Raw genomic sequence first — 17705 nt, forward strand, 5'->3', positions numbered from 1 at the left:
CAGAAGAAGGTTTCTTTCCCCTAACTCTCTGCCCTCAACCTGGATTTGTTGGGTCTCAGGCTTGTTTTGCAAATATACACGGAGCGCCTCCGGGTTCGCACACGCGCGCTCGCGTACACCCTGGCTTGAGTACACGAGCCTTGCTGGGCCGGCTCCCAGTTGCAGAACACATTCCATTCTTCGCGCTCGGGCACACCCCTCCGCAGTGAGGATTGGTCGGGCCGAGCCCCCTCGGCAAGGCGAGGCTCCTAAGAGGCCCAGACGCCTGCCAATCCCCACGGGCTGTCAAAACAAGTCTCCCTCCCTGTCACAACAGAGCTGAGTGGAGGCCGCCGCCGCTGCCGCCGCCGCCGCCGCCGCCGCCGCCGCCGCAGCCGCACTTCCTGGGACCGCTGCGCTGCAGTCCGCTGGCAGGTGGCGGGTGCGCCCAGCCGCAGTCGCCCGGCTCTGGCCCCTTTCGGGTCGCGCGCGTCCGGGCTCCGGAGGCCGCCTGGCTGGGCGCCCCGTGCCTTTTGTCTGGCGCAGAGCCGACGTTTGCATCACATTTCGTATACCTCCCTCTCTTTTTCGCCTCTCCTTCTGCCTCCTGCTCACATCGCCTCCCCACTCCCGCCACCGTCTCCCGCCGGACTGCTAGCCACCTGGACCAAAGCCAGAGGACATCTCTGCCCCAGCGATGTCTCCTCTCCAGAAAGTTGCCGCCGCCACGGCCACCGCCGCTGGGCGGTGAAACAAAGTCTGGCGGGGCCGCCTCCCGGTGCAGGAGCGCACCGGTGCCTAGCGGCTGAACTCCGGGGCTGGGCGTCCCGCCTCCCCCCGGGGAGCCCGAAACGCGCCGGGCCATGGCCCAGGGCGCGGCCGGCAGGGAGGGTCCGGCGCCGCCCGACGCGGCGGGGGGCGAAGACGACCCCAGAGTGGGCCCGGATGCCACCGGGGACTGCGTGGCGGCGGCCTCTGGGGGCCGGATGAGGGACCGTCGCAGCGGGATCGTACTGCCGGGCGCCGCGGGGACCCCAGCCGACAGCGAAGCGGGTCTCCTGGAGGCTGCACGAGCGACTCCCCGGCGCAGCAGCATCATCAAGGTAAGCGAAGCCGCCGTTCGGGGAGCGTGGCTCTGGGTGATGGGTGGGCCGGGGACCCGGGCAGGATGTGCGGTGTCCGGAGGCAGCTAGGCATTGTTTTCTCCTACCTCCTTCAACGCCAAACCTTCCTTCCTCATCCGGAGGTTCCCAGACTCAGCTCTCAGCAGTGAGACGCACAAGTGACTTTTTTCTCCCTGACAGCAGAGGAAAAGTTCCGCTCTGCGTCTTTGCGTTCTGACGGATGCTTTCTCTCATTTTCTCTGCAAGCTTCGCGAAACCCTTGTTTGAGGGAGGAAGGGCGAACTCACGATAAATGCAGACCCACCGGATGGTTGTGCATTGCTTTCCAGCGAAGGGTTAGCTTTTCCCGTACAATGAAGAAAAAGCACAGCTTACTCTTAAGTGAAAACAAAAAAAAAATCCCCTCTAGACTTAAATGATCCCGAAATCCCAAGATGTGTGAACTTTCCCAGTAGGCAGGCAGAGTTTTGAGTGGACCCTGCACCACAATAAAGAGCAATGGAAGAACCCAGAGTTTTTGAGCTGCAGAAAGCACAACCGGAAAGCAATCAATCCCCCAAGAATTATCCCTGGTCCTTGTGGTTACCACCACATCCAGGGAAAACGCTTCCTGACCCGCTAATCACCTCTCAAAATTTCTCTCCATCCATTTGGAAAGGAATTTGTAAACTTCTATCCTTCCCTTTCTCTTTCCGTCTTCCTTCCACTTGGGGCTATTTTCTTCTGTTTGAGATTTCTTCTTTCAGGAGCATGACTTTGGGATAAGGTTATTTGGGTAAGAATCCCGAACAGGCTCTGGAAACGGGCTTCAGTGTGAATATATGTGAATAATCAATCATATGCATGTCAGATTAAAATTGATTTTGGTGGAGCAGTCAGTATAAAACTATATATGTATACATATAAGTATATATATGTGTGTGTGCATACATACACACCCCTCAATGACAATGAAAGATGGACTTTTATTTACTATTGAATTTATTGGGTGCACTAACATTCAAAAACTCTGTTCAGGGTTAGGCTGCATGACTAGTACATCATACATGTTCCAAGCTCCCAGTACCAGTCTACCTAAGACTGACCACAGAATGTGGCTCCAGTATAGTCTTTTTCCCAACACTGACACATGGAAGTTTAAAATCAGTGAAGAGGTTTCTATATTAAAAGAAGAGTGGGTGGTAATTACAAATGACTTGTAGTAGTTTCTATTATCTTGTGGCTTTTTGATTGTGTGAAAAGGAGTGTTCTATTTTGGGTGTAAATTTGGAAAAAGGGAAATTACCATTTTGCTTTTAACCCACAGGTCAGAAAGAATACTGTTTTGAAATTTAAAAAAATCACAATTAGGAAACACATACATTTCAGATTCTACGATATTGATGCTACATGTTGTCCTGTGTGTGTAAAACAGGCATTGCAAGATACTTTAAAATATATGACAGTAAAGAGCAAAAGGCTCTATAATGTTGTAAAAATCAAAAGGAAAGGAGTATAAGGAATATGCAAATTCTTGCAACTGAGTTTGCCACTTTTGAATTGTACTATGCTGGTTTGTATTCTCAGAAGGGTCATTGCTGAGTAATGGTGCCTCTTCTGTTTTGAAGTTTCTTTTTGTGACAAAAAAAGGAGGGAGACAGCAGAGTATTAACTTGATTTCCACCCCCCCCTTTTTTTTTTATAGCAAATGCAATGAACATTTGGTAAATGGCTTTTAAAATTAAAGATATTCGAAGATAAAGTGAGTTATTCTGTTAGGTTTTTATTGAAAAAGTAACACATACCTATAATTTAAAAAATCAAATATTGCAAAGGAGTGTGAAGGGAAGACCCTCAGACACTCCACATTCCCACTTACCTAGTCCACCAGCTTAGATGTTAACACTTTCTTATGTATGTTTCCAAATATTCCATGCATATGTAAGAATGTATAGCTATACACATCTATGATTTACTATAGCAGCTCCTGATTTATACAAAAAAATTTGGCTAGAGCTTTACAGACCTCATAGCTTTAAACATTTTTGAAGCCTAGAGGGTAGTCTAAGGTCATTGTGTTGAACAAACTAATCTTCAAGGATAATCTGGTAGGTCTTTGGTGCGCAGTGTTCATTGGGATCTGTTCCCAGAGGCCTTAACTCCCTTCTGGGGGTAAAAAGGCAGGTGGTAGGCCCTGTTCCACTCCTTCTCTGAGATCAAGAACCATTGTATTGACACTTTTGAATCAGCTGCCCTGTGGTTTATTCCCTTTAGCATAGTGAAAATGAATTTCTAAAAAATGTCTAGATCATATAAGAAATACATAGCACATGTTCTATATTGAGAGAAAATGCATTTTCCACAGTTTTGCCAAGAGTTTTTTTTTTTTTTTAATCTGGCATTGAAATATACACAAAAAAGAAAGGTTTTAGTACATTTTATATTAATCAAAATATTAAATGCTGTTCCAAATAGCTATAGTGCAGTAATAATTGATATTCATGATCATAACGCTGAGCCACTGAAAGATTGGGAATCATCAAATATTAAATTCTTTTCAGCTCAATTTAGGGTATTATTTCAGACTAGTGCTATCCTGGCAGAAAACAGACTGTCTTGTATATTAATAAAAAGAATATTTTCAGTAAATTTGCCCTCCCTAATTTGTGAAAACATGTTTAGTTGAGAAAACAATTTCCTTCTGAGCTGATGAAAACAATGACAACATTTATCTGTATGCATCTTCAGAAATTCTTTCTACTGTCATTGTATTTCTTCCCCTCATATAACCAATCCTAGGTTTAAAAACATTTAGTGTGAGAATTAAACTAAGTTTTCTTTAATCTGTCTACTTTTTCTTATGTTTATGGTGTGATTGTTTCAACAGCATGGACATTGATAAATGCTGCATGTTTTTTTGGTAAGTGCATTGCTATATACCACAATAATGCAATAGAATTCATTTTAATTTATTCTTGATGACTTGTAGTTTGAAATGACAAGTTAGGTACCGCAGTACTGATAATGTCTAGCAGTTGTTTACTATTCTGCATTTGAATATATTTCTAATTAAGAAATAAGACCACTTATCTATCTGGTACTTGATATCAAACTTATGTATTTAAAATATTTAACATTTTAGAGTATAGCTTATAGCTCTATAGCTCTGTAATGTTCTGGAAATAGGAAGTAGCATAGCTTATTTACTATATTAGATGGTGGGAACTGAACTATATATATATTTTAAAATAGCAGTTGATTTTTCTTCCGTTGCATATAACACATTGACGAGTTCTACTATTTTCTACTTCCTTTTATTCTGCTTAAGAACAAATTTTCTAGGCAAGGAAGAATAGAAATTGTCACTTCGATCTCACGAACGTGGGTATGGAGGATGAAGATGCGAGTTGGGAATGAGTGCTGCAACCTGCACTGGAGCAGCTACTTGGGTGTTATTCATGTCTCATTATTTTATGTCATGGCCAGTCCCATTCCATCATATTCATTGTGGGCTGGTATGGTGGATTTCTGAGCTGCAGCCTCAAATATGCCTCTTGGGTACCAGATGACCCCTATCAAGATTATGGCTTTCCTCGAGGGGCAAGAGGAATGCAGTTCACATTAAGTGACTACTACTATGAGTCAGATACTAAACTAGGAGCTTTTGTAAATTTCTATCACTTAACTTCACAGGAAACTCTCTAAAGCAGGGAAGGGAGGCACAGAGAGCTACTGTCAAAATGTGGAGTGATGACTGAAAGCCATGTCTGCTTAATTTCAGAATTTGTGCTCTTGGGCTGGTTCTCAGATGCAAGAAGTCCACAATCCATGAATACTTTCTAGGTTAGAAACAGCCTGAACACATAAGACAATGACAGAAGAGTATGCATTTTAGGTCCCATGGTTTGTGGGGCAAATTATCTTTTCTCAGCCCTGTTTCACCCAGTTCAGAAGGTTTGCAGCTTGATGATTCTAGAAAGGGATTACAACCTTTTCTGTCTTTGGCTATTTTGTTAGGCGTGTCCTATACTTGAAAAGGCAGAGCAATCTGGCAGGTGTTCTGCTTGGTGTCAATACATGGAGCTGAAACCTGTTGTTTTACCCCAGGCCCGCTTCGCCCATGCCCTGCAGACAGTGGAGTCTGTGAAGCGTTTTATTCTCTTTTAGGCTGATACACAGGTAGAAAAAATACCTGAGTCATAGGAATATATATTATTCTAAGGGAGTAAGAAAATGAGGAATCTTCATTTGGAGATCTGAAAGTGTGTGTTTTTAAAAATAGAGACTGTTACAAAGGGAAATTAAATATGATTAAAAATCAGTTAAAAATTTTAGGCACCCTACGTATTACATAGGCGTTTATAGATTGACCTGGGAATTAATCAGCATTTATAGATTTTATTCTCTACAAATATGTGTTAAAAGTTCCAAATAACCAACTTGTGGATGGATTTTGGAAAAATAGCCAGGTTGTACAGAAGAGCTGACCAGCCTTTACTTTACTGTAAGGGGTGCTGAGAGTGTGTGTCCTGGTGGCTTCAGTTGCGGTTCTCCTCCTGAGATGTGATTCAGCTGCATGAATGGCATGAACCTCTTAGGTAGATCTGGTTTATGATCCCGGCAACTTCAGTTAGAATATGTACGTTCTCTCATCATTGCTGTAGTAACCTGGCCACATTTCACCTTAGAAGTGGTTGCTTCTAATTGTAGTGCCTTTCTGATGTGATTTCTTATAGCACCTCTCAAGAAAATTAGGAATAAACTTTAGGTAAAGAGCATTGTCATACTTTGATGAAAGGTTTTAGAAGTGTCTGTTGATTAGTGTTTGCTACTACTGTTAGAATTTACAAAATTTGTTTTCCCTTTTGGAAAGTATATTAAGGCAAAAAAGTGGAAGTTAATGACATAGCCATTGAGGGGTTAAACACGCTTTGTGATTGAGACTGAATAGTGTTTTCCCAACATTTCCCTTTTTACAATGGTGAAACAGGTAATTAAATTTTGTACAGTAAAATGTCAATTGAACATTTATTGCCAAATAACACTTCCAGCACAGCAGGACATTATGAAAAGATATCAGGAGACAGCCAACTTTACCTTGGTTCTACTGAACAAGCAATTCATTAATTGCTTCTAGGCAATGCCAGAGCAAACTAATCAGGCAGTGGCCCAGGCAGTAACTCAATGAAAGAATTGCAGCAGTCTTCTCTGCACCTTCACTCAATTCTGTTCAGATTTAATAACTGTGAATATTGAACATAACTCCACGTTCAGGAGCAATCTCCAAACTGAGATGTGCTTAACACTGTATATTAAAAAAAAAAAAAAAAAAAAAAACAACAACAACTCTCCAACTTTAGATGCCTAGATAGAGCTAAGAGGCAGGATCTCAGGACCAGTAAATGAGCCATTGGTTATAAGAAGTGGGGAGACAATCATTGTATTGGACTTTAAATTGAAATCTAAGGTAATAAATCACTAAACTTTATTATAGTGAAACCTGTCAGTTTTGCAAAATCTTATATTTTGAAAAGTGTTTTAATAATGTAAAAAAGGTTTATTTGTAGTTCGTTAACTCTTATTCACCTCTGCATCCTAGTTCATCTCTGTATTCCAGTTTCTGCAATAGGAAACAACAGACAGGGTTTATTGTAATTAATAATTATGCTAAACTGACAATAACTATTAGGGCCAAATGGTCAACTTCTGTAACAGCAACATTCAGTTTTACGTATTGGCATGTGTATTGTGTATTTCAGCTAACTTTTGATGGCAACAAAATCATGGTATGACAAACTACTGGAATAGTCCCTTGGATTTAAAATTGGGTTTCATTTGTAGTTTTATCTGTAACATCTTTTGTGAATGTAAGAGAGAGATATAATCTAGCTTATTTTAAACAGTGTCATTTAAACTCATTTTATTAATAATCAATCTAGCATTACTTTGAGAAAAGTAGGATTGTACACAGTGAGTAGAAAAGAAGCATTATTTATATTATCATTATCACTCCAGAAAGAAAGCAAGTTAACTTTGAAAATAATACAATCTGTCAAGACAAAACAACGAATTACTTTAGTGTGTGTAGTTTCCAAATATTTCTTAATTTGTATTTCTAAACTTATGAAAGTATGTAGCTATTATAGTCAAGAATATTGTGTTTTTTCTTAACCATACATCTTCATATTCAAAAGTTTAAAATACCTTTGAAAGATAATACCTGCTTTATTAATTCTTATGATGACCTTTTTCAAGAGCCTTTAATTTTTTAAAATTTTTATTTCTTTTCTTTTGACTTTTATTTTAGGTTCAGGTGGTATACATGTGTAAGTTTGTTACATGGGTAAATTGCATGTTGCTGAGCTTTGGTGTAAATGATTCTGTCACTTGGCTAGTGAGGATAGTACCCAATAGTTAGTTTTTCAACCCAAGTCCCCTACCCCAACCTTCCCCCTCAAGTAGCTCCCAGTGTCTATTGTTCTTTTCTTTGTGTTCATATGTATTCAGTGTTTAGCTACCACTTATAAGTGAGAACATGTGGTATTTGGTTTTCTGTTCCTACATTAGTTCACTTAGGACAATGGCCTCCAGCTGTGTCCATGTTGCTGCAAAGGACATAATTTTGTTCCTTCTTATGGCTGTGTAGTATTCCATGGTGTACATGTTCCACATTTTCTTTGTCCAGTCCACCATTTGTGGGCAACTAAGTTGATTCCATGTTTTTGCTATGGTAAAGAGTGCTGTGATAAACATACAAGAGCATGTGTCTTTTTGGTAGAATGCTGTGTTTTCTTTTGGATACATACCAAGTAATGGGATTGCTGAGTCAAATGGTAGTTCTGTTTTAGTCTCTTTGACGAATCTCCACACTGCTTTTCACAGTGACTGAGCTAATTTACATTACCACCAGCAATATATAAGTGCTCCATTTTCTCCACAACCTCACCAACATTTGTTGTTTTCTGACTTCTTAATAATAGCCATTCTGGTATGAGATGGTATCTCATTGTGATTTTGATTTATATTTTTCTAATGCTTAGTAATGGTGAGCATTTTAAAATATATTTGTTGGCTGCATGCATGTCTTTGAAAAGCCCTTTAAAAGATTCCAAGTATGTACTGGACACAGACTAAGCCCAGGCAATATGTACAAGCAGGCAAACTTGTATTATTTGCATGGTACAAATCACAGAAATAGATTATGATGCTACTGAGTATTTAGAAAACAGAGATACTGAAATTCAGAACACCTTCTCTGTGAGACATTCTCTGATGTGAGGGAGATGGATGCACAAATAAGGCAAAAAGAGACCGAAGAACACTTTAGTGTTAGCTGGTACCGAAAATACAATGTAGAACTCTAGAAAGCTAGACCTGACCATGTTGTAGGCACTTTTCCCCAAGGCCCAAATGACTTTAAACCAAAGCAAGCCAAATAGTCTGTATACTTAAAGCCCACACCCTACTCCCAGATCGGACAGTTGATGATGAGGGTGGTCTAATCAGGGACACACCCACATGGCCAGATAATAAGGAATCAGGGACATGGTCAGCAGGGGGAGAATGTGTTTCCTCTCTAAGCCTCCCTTGGCTTAGGCTAGGTTAAAGCTTGGCTCAGAAAAAGGGCAATGGTGTCAGAAGAGCGATGGCCCTGCTCTCCTACAGGTCAGCCCTGATTGTTGGGTTGGGGAGGAGAGAGAGCAGGTGATGCTATATGCACTCTGACCTCCCTCTCCTTTGCAAGCTTCATCCCCATATATTACAGCTTGTCAGTGTTCTTAAACTTGCAGTTTCTTAATCATTGGTGATAACTAATTTTTGGAAGTGGGGATAGGGATGGAGATGAGGGAATGGAGCCTCGTGCTTCCCCTAGAGGCATATATAAAAGATGCAAAGTCATCTTCAGCATTTAGTGAACTCCAGCTTTGAAATATTTTGGAATTATTGATTTCATACCATAATTAAATATTATATATTTAAAAATATTATTAATAGTAAGTAGCTTTATTTTTATGTTTAACCTAATATGTAAAACACCTAGTAACATCTCGAACTGGTTTTCCTATTGATCAATTTTCTTTATAGTAGTAGCAAATACTGATAGGATTTGTATGATGAGTCTGGCATTGTTTTGAGCATTCATGTGTATCAAATAATTTAATTCTCACAATAATCTTATGAGTATTATTATTATTTCAATTTTTACAGATGGAGGGATGTTAAGTGACTTGCCTGAGGTCACATAGCTAATAAATAGCAGAGCCAAGAAGTATGTCCAAATTATCTAGCTCCAGAGGTTGCTTTTAATCTTTATGCTATATATTCTCATTCTCTAAGACAGTATTGATTTAAAGCTTAGCTGGTATGGATGAAAAAGCAGATTTTTTATTGTCATCTTAAACACTAAGTTCAGCTGGCAAATCAAAAAGAAACAATTTTTAAAACAGTTTTGGGAAACTCAAGGATTACTTATATACATGTTTTTCTCAGTTTCATAGCCTTTCACATATATTACCCATGACTTTACATTAATATTGCATTCCATTTTCCATTGACAGGAGTGAGGCTCCTAGTAGTACAAGGATACCTTATATTATCACACTTTGCTTTTTTGTACTTTGCAGATGTTGCATTAAAAAAAAAAAAAAAACAAATAGAAGGTTTGTTGCAACCCTGTGTTGAGCAAGTCTATTGGTGCCATTTCGTGTCTCACTTCGGCAGCCTGTGCTCACTTTGTGTCTCTGTGTCACATTTTGGTAATTCTCGCAAGATTTTTAACTTTTTCATTGTTATTATATCTATTATGGTGATCTGTGATTAGTGATCTTTGATGTTACTATTGTGATTGTTTTTGAGTGCCACAAACTATCTCCATATAAGACTGTAAACTTAATTGATATGTGTGTGTTCTGACTGCTCCTCTGACTGGCCATTCTCAGTGTCTTTCCCTCTCCTTAGGCCTCCTACTTTTTGAGACACAACAGTATTGAAATTAGTTCTGTTAATAACTCTATAATGGCCTCTGAATATTCAAGTGAAAGGAAAGTTTTATGTCTCTCGCTTTAAATCTGAAGCTAGAAATGATTGAGCTTAGTAAGGAAGGCATGTCTAAAGCTGAGATAGGCTTTAAGCAAGGCCGTTTTTGTCAGTTAGCCAAATTGTGAATGTAAGGGAAAAGTGCTTGAAGGAAATTAAAAGTGCTATTCCAGTGAGCAGATGAATGATAAGAAGCAAAACAGCCTTCTTGCTGATATAGAGAAAGTTTTAGTGGTCTAGATGGAAGATCAAATCAGCCATAATATTTCCTTAAGCCAAAGTCTAATCCACGGCGAGATCCTAGTTCTCTTCAATTCTATGAAGGCTGTTAGAGGTGAGGAAGCTGTGGAAGAAACGTTGGAAGCTAGCAGAGGTTGATTCATGAGATTCAAGGAAGTTGTCTCTATAATGTAAAATTGCAAGGTGAAGCAGCAAATGCTGATGTAGAAGCTACAGCAAGTTCACCAGAAAATCTAGCAGTGATTATTGTTGAAGGTGGCTGCACTAAAAAGCCTCAAATTAGAAGAAGATGTCATCTAGAACTTTTATAGCTAGAGCAGTAAAATCAATGCCTGGCTTCAAATTTTCAAAGGACAGGCTAACTGCCTTGTCTGGGGTTAATGCAGCTGGTAACTTTAAGTGGAAGCTAATGTTCAATTACCATTCTGAGAATCCTAGGGTCTTAACAAATTATGCTAAATCTACCCTGTGCTCTAGGAATGGAATGACAAACCCTGGATGACAGCACATATGTTTATAGCATGGTATATTGAATATTTTAAACCCACTGTTGAAACCTACTGCTCAGAAAAAGCATTCCTTTCAGATTATTACTGCGTGTTGACAATGCACCTGGTCACCTGAGAGCTCTGATGGAAATGTACAGGAGATTAATGTTTTCATCCTGTTAACATAACATCCATTCTGCAGCCTATGGATCAACAAGTCTTATTATTTAAGAAATACACTTCACAAGCCTATAGTTACCATTGATAGTGATTCATCTGGTGGATCTAGGCAATGTAAATTGAAACCTGGAAAGGATTCACCACTCTAGGTACCATTAAGAACATTTGTGATTCATGAAAGGAGGTCAAAATACCAACATTAGCAGGAATTTGGAATAAGTTGATTCCAACCTTCCTGGATGACTTTGAGGGGTTTAGGACTTCAGTGGAGGAAGTCACTGTAGATGGGGTGGAAATAGCAAGAGAACTAGAATTAGAAGTGGAACCTAAAGTTGTGGCTGAATTGCTTCCATTTCATGATAAAAATTGAATGGATGAGGAGTTGCTTCTTATGGATGAGCAAAGAAATTGGTTTCCTGAGATAGATTTTACTCCTTGTGAAGATGTTATGAGCACTGAAATGACAACGAAGGATTTAGATTATTACATAAACCTATTTGATAAAGCAGCAGCAGTGAGTGGACTCCTATTTTTCAAGAGAGTGGACTCTTAAAAAGAATTTAAAGTGGACTCTTAAAAAGAATTAAAAAGAATTTTAATTGTGAGTAAAATGCTGTCAATCAGCATTGTATGCTACAGATAAGTTTTTCATGAAAGGAAGAGTCAATAAATGTGGCAACTTCACCTTTATCTTATTGTAAGAAATTGCCACAGCCACCTGAACCTTCAGCAACCAACATGCTGACCAGTCAGCAGTGTTCAAAATGGAGGCAAGGCTCTCCACCAGCAAAAAGATTATGACTGGCCGAAGGCTCATAATCATCATGATTATGGCTAATGATCATTAGCATTTTTAGTAATAAGATATTTTAAAATTAAGGTTATATACATTGTGCTTTTAGATGCAATGCTATTGCACATTTAATATACTACTATATAGGGTAAACATAACTTTTATATGCACAGGAAACAAAAAAAATTTGTGTGACTTACTTTATTGCAATATTTGCTTAATTGTAATGGTCTAGAGCTAAATTTACAATATCTCTGAGATATGCCTGTGTATTTTTATTCTTTGAAGTTACCTTCTTTACCATGAAGCAAGAGTTTATGGTCTGACTTTGGTATATATTATATCAGCTAATGATGGACAATTACTTAATTATTGTAACCAGTTATGAATTATTTTATATTTTGATAGTTTTGTCTATCAATAGGTCAATAAAGAGTATTTAAGTTTCCAGTCCAAGGAAGTTGTAACTTTCGTTTAGTGGTAGTAGACATGATGCTGTATGGTTGAGATTTCTTCCCAGTTAGCTTTGAGGTAGATACGGTGACTCATATGTAGGAGGAACGTGTTAATGTTTGTTAAATTTCATTAAACTGAAATTCTGCCTGATTACTTAATTTCTTACTTTTGCTAGAACTTCCAAAGTCAGTATGTAGAAACTGCAAATATATGATTATGTCATGAAATTAGTGCCCTTATGGATGCTTTATTGTGTTAAAGGTAATGAACCCATTCTGCTATGCAGAGATATAGTATCATGGCCAAATGATACCCAGAAGTTTGTCTCCATAACTTGGAGACTGCTTCGTGTTAAAGGTACAGTCAGCTCTCTTTCGTTCATCAGTTTTAATTATCTATCTGAAGTTATGTTAAATTATTGAAAGATACAGGTCTTTGACTCTCTCTTGTATTGCAGCACTTATGCAATAAAGCATTTGGTCACATTCTCTTAAAGTGATTTTTTTTCATCCAAAAGAAAGCGTTCTCCCAAGCATTTGAAACTTAAACCACTTTTTTTTCCTGGTACTTTCTCATGTTTATTTAGTGTGGGAACAAACTAGTTTTGTGATAAATGAAGTGATGTTTCTGTGTGTGTGTGTGTGTGTGTGTATACTTATGCTAGGTATATTGGAAGTCAGAAGTCCCAATGGGAGGTAACCTTTATTTTTTTAGTAGAGATGGGGGTTTTGCTATGTTTCCCATGATAGATTTGAACTCCTGGGCTCAAGGGATCCTTTCACCTCAAACTCCTGAGTAGCTGGAACTGTAGGCCTGTGCCCCCATGCCTAGTTTAGGTAACTTTTGATTCCGAACTTTCTTTACTACAACTGGGACAGTGGTCTTTAACCAGCAACATTGTCATCAAAGTAAGAACTGCATAGGGTGTGAGAAGTCACACTCAGAAATGTTAGCCACTAAGTTTGACCAATAGTTGAGGTTTCTGAAAGGAGCAAAGAGAAAGAGAAAGGTCAAATTGTGCCAGAGGGGAATGGAGTCAGATGGGACCATGCTTATAACGTGGGCTGAGTAAATGCTTTGACAAATGTCTTTACTTGAGTCATTCTGCCAGAAGTTGTACATTTTTGAATTTATTTATTTTAAAAATTTTGATGGTCTTTGGTTCCTTTGGAGAACCTTTTAATTAATGGGCACCTGACACCTTAACACACTTAGCAGTGATGGTTGGACACAAAGCTCTCTGAGTCTAAAGATTCCTGAGAAGAATCAAGGGAGGACTGTTCTGGGTTGTTGTTGGTGATGATTGGCATTAAAAGTAAGCTTTGTCTACTTGGTTATTTTGCTAACCCCAGACCTAAGAAAGTCCAGGGAGATTCTTCATGGTGGCACCTTCAGCATGATAGATTTACCAATAAGGAGAAATGATCTCTGACAAACAAATTATCATAGAAGTCGGTGTATGAGGCTGGAAGTAGTTGTGAGTGCTGGAATTAGTCACCACTGCTTTATAAAAGGCTCCAAGTATTCACATACTCAGGCAACTATGACACTCCCTTCCTTACTAAGAAACTGCCTTCACTACCTTCACTATTTCTTTTGCCCAAACCCTTTTCCTCAGCCTAAATAAGGGGATGACTGGAAGGGAGAAAGTAGACTTGGAGGTAGAGGGGGTCGCTGTGGTTCCTGAAGAAAGCCTAGTCCTTCCACTTATCTCATTGTAGGGGGAAGAGATAATGACTCTTTCTGAGGTTGAGAGAGTAAGGACTCAAGTGATAATTCTTTTTCATTTGTTTTGAGATGGCGTCTCACTATGTTGCCCAGGTTGAACTTGAACTCCTGGCTTCAAGCAATCCTCCTGAGTCAGCCATCCATGTAGCTGGGACTACAGCACATGCTACTACACCTGGCCAAGAGATAACTCTTGATTGTAAGATTGGGCAGATAATGGTGGTGGTATTTAACTGTCTCCTTCTCCATCAAGTCTCCCCATAAGTTTGGACTGGTACCTATCTGTCCCTCCTTGAAACACAATGAGTTACTAGACCATCAGATCCCCCTGATGCTGTCCTGTTTGTGGAGAAAGAGGACACTGTAGGAGACATCTAGTCCTCTTGTTGCTGCCCTACTTAAAGAGGCTTCTTGGGTAAAGGGACCCTTGTAACAAAAGGCTGGGACAGGGACTGGTGAGGGGTGGAAGGGAAAGGTCAATGTTCATGCCAAATCTCCCACACCGGGATAATGAATGTGTAGGGAAGAAGGGCACTATGGGGAATAAGCAACGTCATAGAGAGTCAGCCTTTAGATGCCTGACTCACAGAGAGAAGCAGTGGTCAAGTTCAGTATTAACTTGAGGAGTAGAGAAAGCCAACCCATGGGGACTGCAATATCCCTATGGGGCCATTTTATGGAGAGACTGTGTCTTCATTTATTCGTCCTCCAACTCAAGCCTAGAAAGGAAGTGTAGGGGGAAAGAGAAAGGGAGAAGTGGGTAAAATAGACATGCCCCAAGCCCTAGCCACTAAATACACCATTCTAGCTTGCTATGGGGGCTGTAAAATAGAGAAGACCTTTAACCAAACATGAAATTGAAGTTTTAAAATGGAAAAGACTGAATAAGGACTCAAAATAACCCTTCTGATAATGGAATGAGAATGAAACACTATGGAATCTGAGTAAGCTATCAGTAATAACTGGAGTACACAGACACAAAGAGGATCTGAGAATGGGCAGTTAGGGAAAAAAATAACACATGTTTATACACCAACTTGGGACTGCTTAATTATTTCGGTTACATTAATACAGAATTGGAGAGCTGAATGGGAGCTTAGAAACCATTTTCCAATTCTCCCCTTTCATTTTACTAAGCTGGCAGTCTACTACCATTCCCATTCTTTCAGAGAATCATTAAAATGAGATTATTTGTGATAATTAGACAATTTAATTAGAATTGTTTATGATACCAGGGATAGGTAGGTGAGGTTTCTTTCAACCATTCATGTTATAGAATAATAACGAGCACAACATTGTCAAAATCTTACAGTATCTTCAATTCTTATAACAGCCTGGGAAGAGCTATCGTTATTATTTCTACCTTACAGATGAGAAAGCCAAGGCTCACTAGTGTGTGTGTGAGTGTGTGTGTACTAGGGTTAGGGGGAGGCATATTTTTATCTTCATTTTCTTTTGTTTTCCAAACCTGCAAACTGAAAAAACAAACAATGATTTCAGAATATATTGATCTGGCTGGAATGGAGCTGAGTGGAAAAACAAAGTTAAGGTGGTTCAACCCAGCATTGTTCTCCAATAAAAGCAACCACCGTTTATTGAGTTAGGTGCATATATGTTATTTCATTTAAGTTGGAAGTAGGAAGGATCTAAGAAAAAGCAACGGATTTGAAGTAATTGTTTTGGCACAACTTCTAGGGCTCGGGTTTGGGCTTCTTACTCTTCAAAAGTTACATGTTGGAAACCCCATGTATTAGTTTCCTGCTGCTGCTGTAACAAGTTGCTTAAACTTAGTGGCTTAAAACAGTACAGATGGGGGGAAATGGGGGAGGGACAGTGGGGGGTAAGGAGTTGGGGAGAGATAGCATGGGGAGAAATGCCAGATATAGGTGAAGGGGAGGAAGGCAGCAAATCACACTGCCACGTGTGTACCTATGCAACAACCTTGCATGTTCTTCACATGTACCCCAAAACCTAAAATGCAATAAAAAAAGCACGGATTTATTATCTTATTGTTCTAGAGTCGTTTATTGTGTTCCTATGTACATTGTCAGTGTTATGGGGTATGCTTGCTAGCCTGTATGGCAGTGTAAGATATTAAAGTAAGAACAAAGTCCAGTTTCCTTGGCACTCCTTATATCAACATGTAATTTCCATATAAGCTGAAATCATAGGGAATCAGTTGCAGTCTTGTTTCATGGATAATAAGACCAGCTTACAGAATGTTTTTCATTGCGTAAAGCCTATTAAAAACCAGAAGAGAAAAACAGTACTTTCTGCTGACACTGGGATCAACTGAGAATGTAGCAGGCATAGTGGCATTAAATAAGATAAAAAAGGTGAAATCAAAATATAAAAATCCCTAGATGTAGATATTAAATGTTTATTTATATGAAATGAAAATTCTGAAGTGGATAGTTTTGCTGTTCTGAACTTCTTCAAGAAAAATCTGGAGAAAGCCAAACTGTGATTTAAGTTCTTTATCTACTGTGCCTAATACCTTACTATCTTTTAAAGAATTTGCTTTTTTACAAGCTACAAAAACATTGCTCTGAGGCTTTGTATGGACACTAAAGATTAACTGTGTTTATCTGATTATGTTTTAAATCTTTCTATGTACTTATTAATGTTTTCAATTTTGATTTTAGGTCTTGCCGTCGAAAATGGCATAAGCGTTTTAAAGATCGAGTAGATGATTAAGGTATATTATTTGTCTTATTCCTATAAGGATCATGGTGCTATAACCCACAAGTACTGTCTTAGTAGTTTTCTTCAAGTACTGTTTTTTTCCCCCCTATCATTTGGGTCTTTTCTTTTATAAGCTATTCTGTTTTCAGCTTTCAGGAAGTATATTCATTGGTGGTGATACTCAGCCCTCCCAAGTATTGTTTGCTTTAGATAGTTGTCTTGATCTACATCTGAACTTAAAATTTCACTATAAAAATCTTTTTTTAAGGAGGAATTTAGCTGAACTTCTGAGCTTTTGGAGTGGAGAGGTCTACCCTCCATGTTTATAAATACTTTCATTTGATAGGAGGCTATGTTGCTCTGACAGAGACCCCCACACATAGTGGCTCAAACAAGATAGTTTATTTCTTTAATAAGTAACACTAAGCTGATTATTACAAACCAGGTAGGTGTCTCTGCTCCATAAAGTAATTCAGGGATCCAGATTTTTTGGTCTTCTTTTTGGGCCACTCAAGATGTTGACTTGTCCCTTTGATGAAAATGGCCTTCTAGTTCATAAGAAGCGGGATAAGGAAAGTGGAGGGAGATTAGCTTATTTTTAAGGAAGTGACCTGTAAGTTGCACATACCACTTCTGTTCATATCCCACTGGCCCATTGGCCCATTGGTCATATGACCATACCCAGCGGCAAAGCAGGCTGGGAAATGTACTCTTTATCTGGGTGGCCACGTGCTTACGTGAAGATTAGGAGATTCTTATTAGTAAAATGAACAAGAGGAGACTGTAAGTTTTTAAGGTTAAAATAGTTAGTCATGGGATATATTCTTAATTTGGAGAAGGAACCAAAGTGTTTTGTAATATGAGGGAATCATACAGTCCTCCATTTTTGGGTTCACATTGTTTAATCTGGTTAGGAAAATAGACCAGAACATGGCTCATGTGCTACTAGGGACTGCTTCAATATCTGTATGAACCAGTTAGCTTCAAAATGATGTCTCACAGACATGGGCTGCACTC

The 17705-nt window shown here is 39.3% G+C and overlaps 1 protein-coding gene across 2 annotated transcripts in view; it reads left to right on the forward strand.

Moving 5' to 3' along the window:
• Window positions 1-375: 375 nt before the first annotated feature.
• The window catches only part of PLCL1 (phospholipase C like 1 (inactive)), a 351809-nt gene continuing 334479 nt past the window's right edge, over window positions 376-17705 (forward strand). The window contains exon 1 of one of the 2 annotated variants that reach the window (XM_017545179.2): window positions 376-1082. In XM_017545179.2, coding sequence (XP_017400668.1) covers window positions 843-1082 — 240 coding nt within the window. In that variant the 5' untranslated portion in view covers window positions 376-842. The remainder of the gene's footprint in view (window positions 1083-17705) is intronic. The other variant, XM_017545178.2, reaches the window with a different exon arrangement.

The sequence above is a fragment of the Cebus imitator genome, unplaced genomic scaffold, assembly GCF_001604975.1.
Source record: "Cebus imitator isolate Cc_AM_T3 unplaced genomic scaffold, Cebus_imitator-1.0 Scaffold178, whole genome shotgun sequence".
In the NCBI taxonomy this organism is placed as follows: Eukaryota; Metazoa; Chordata; class Mammalia; order Primates; family Cebidae; genus Cebus; species Cebus imitator.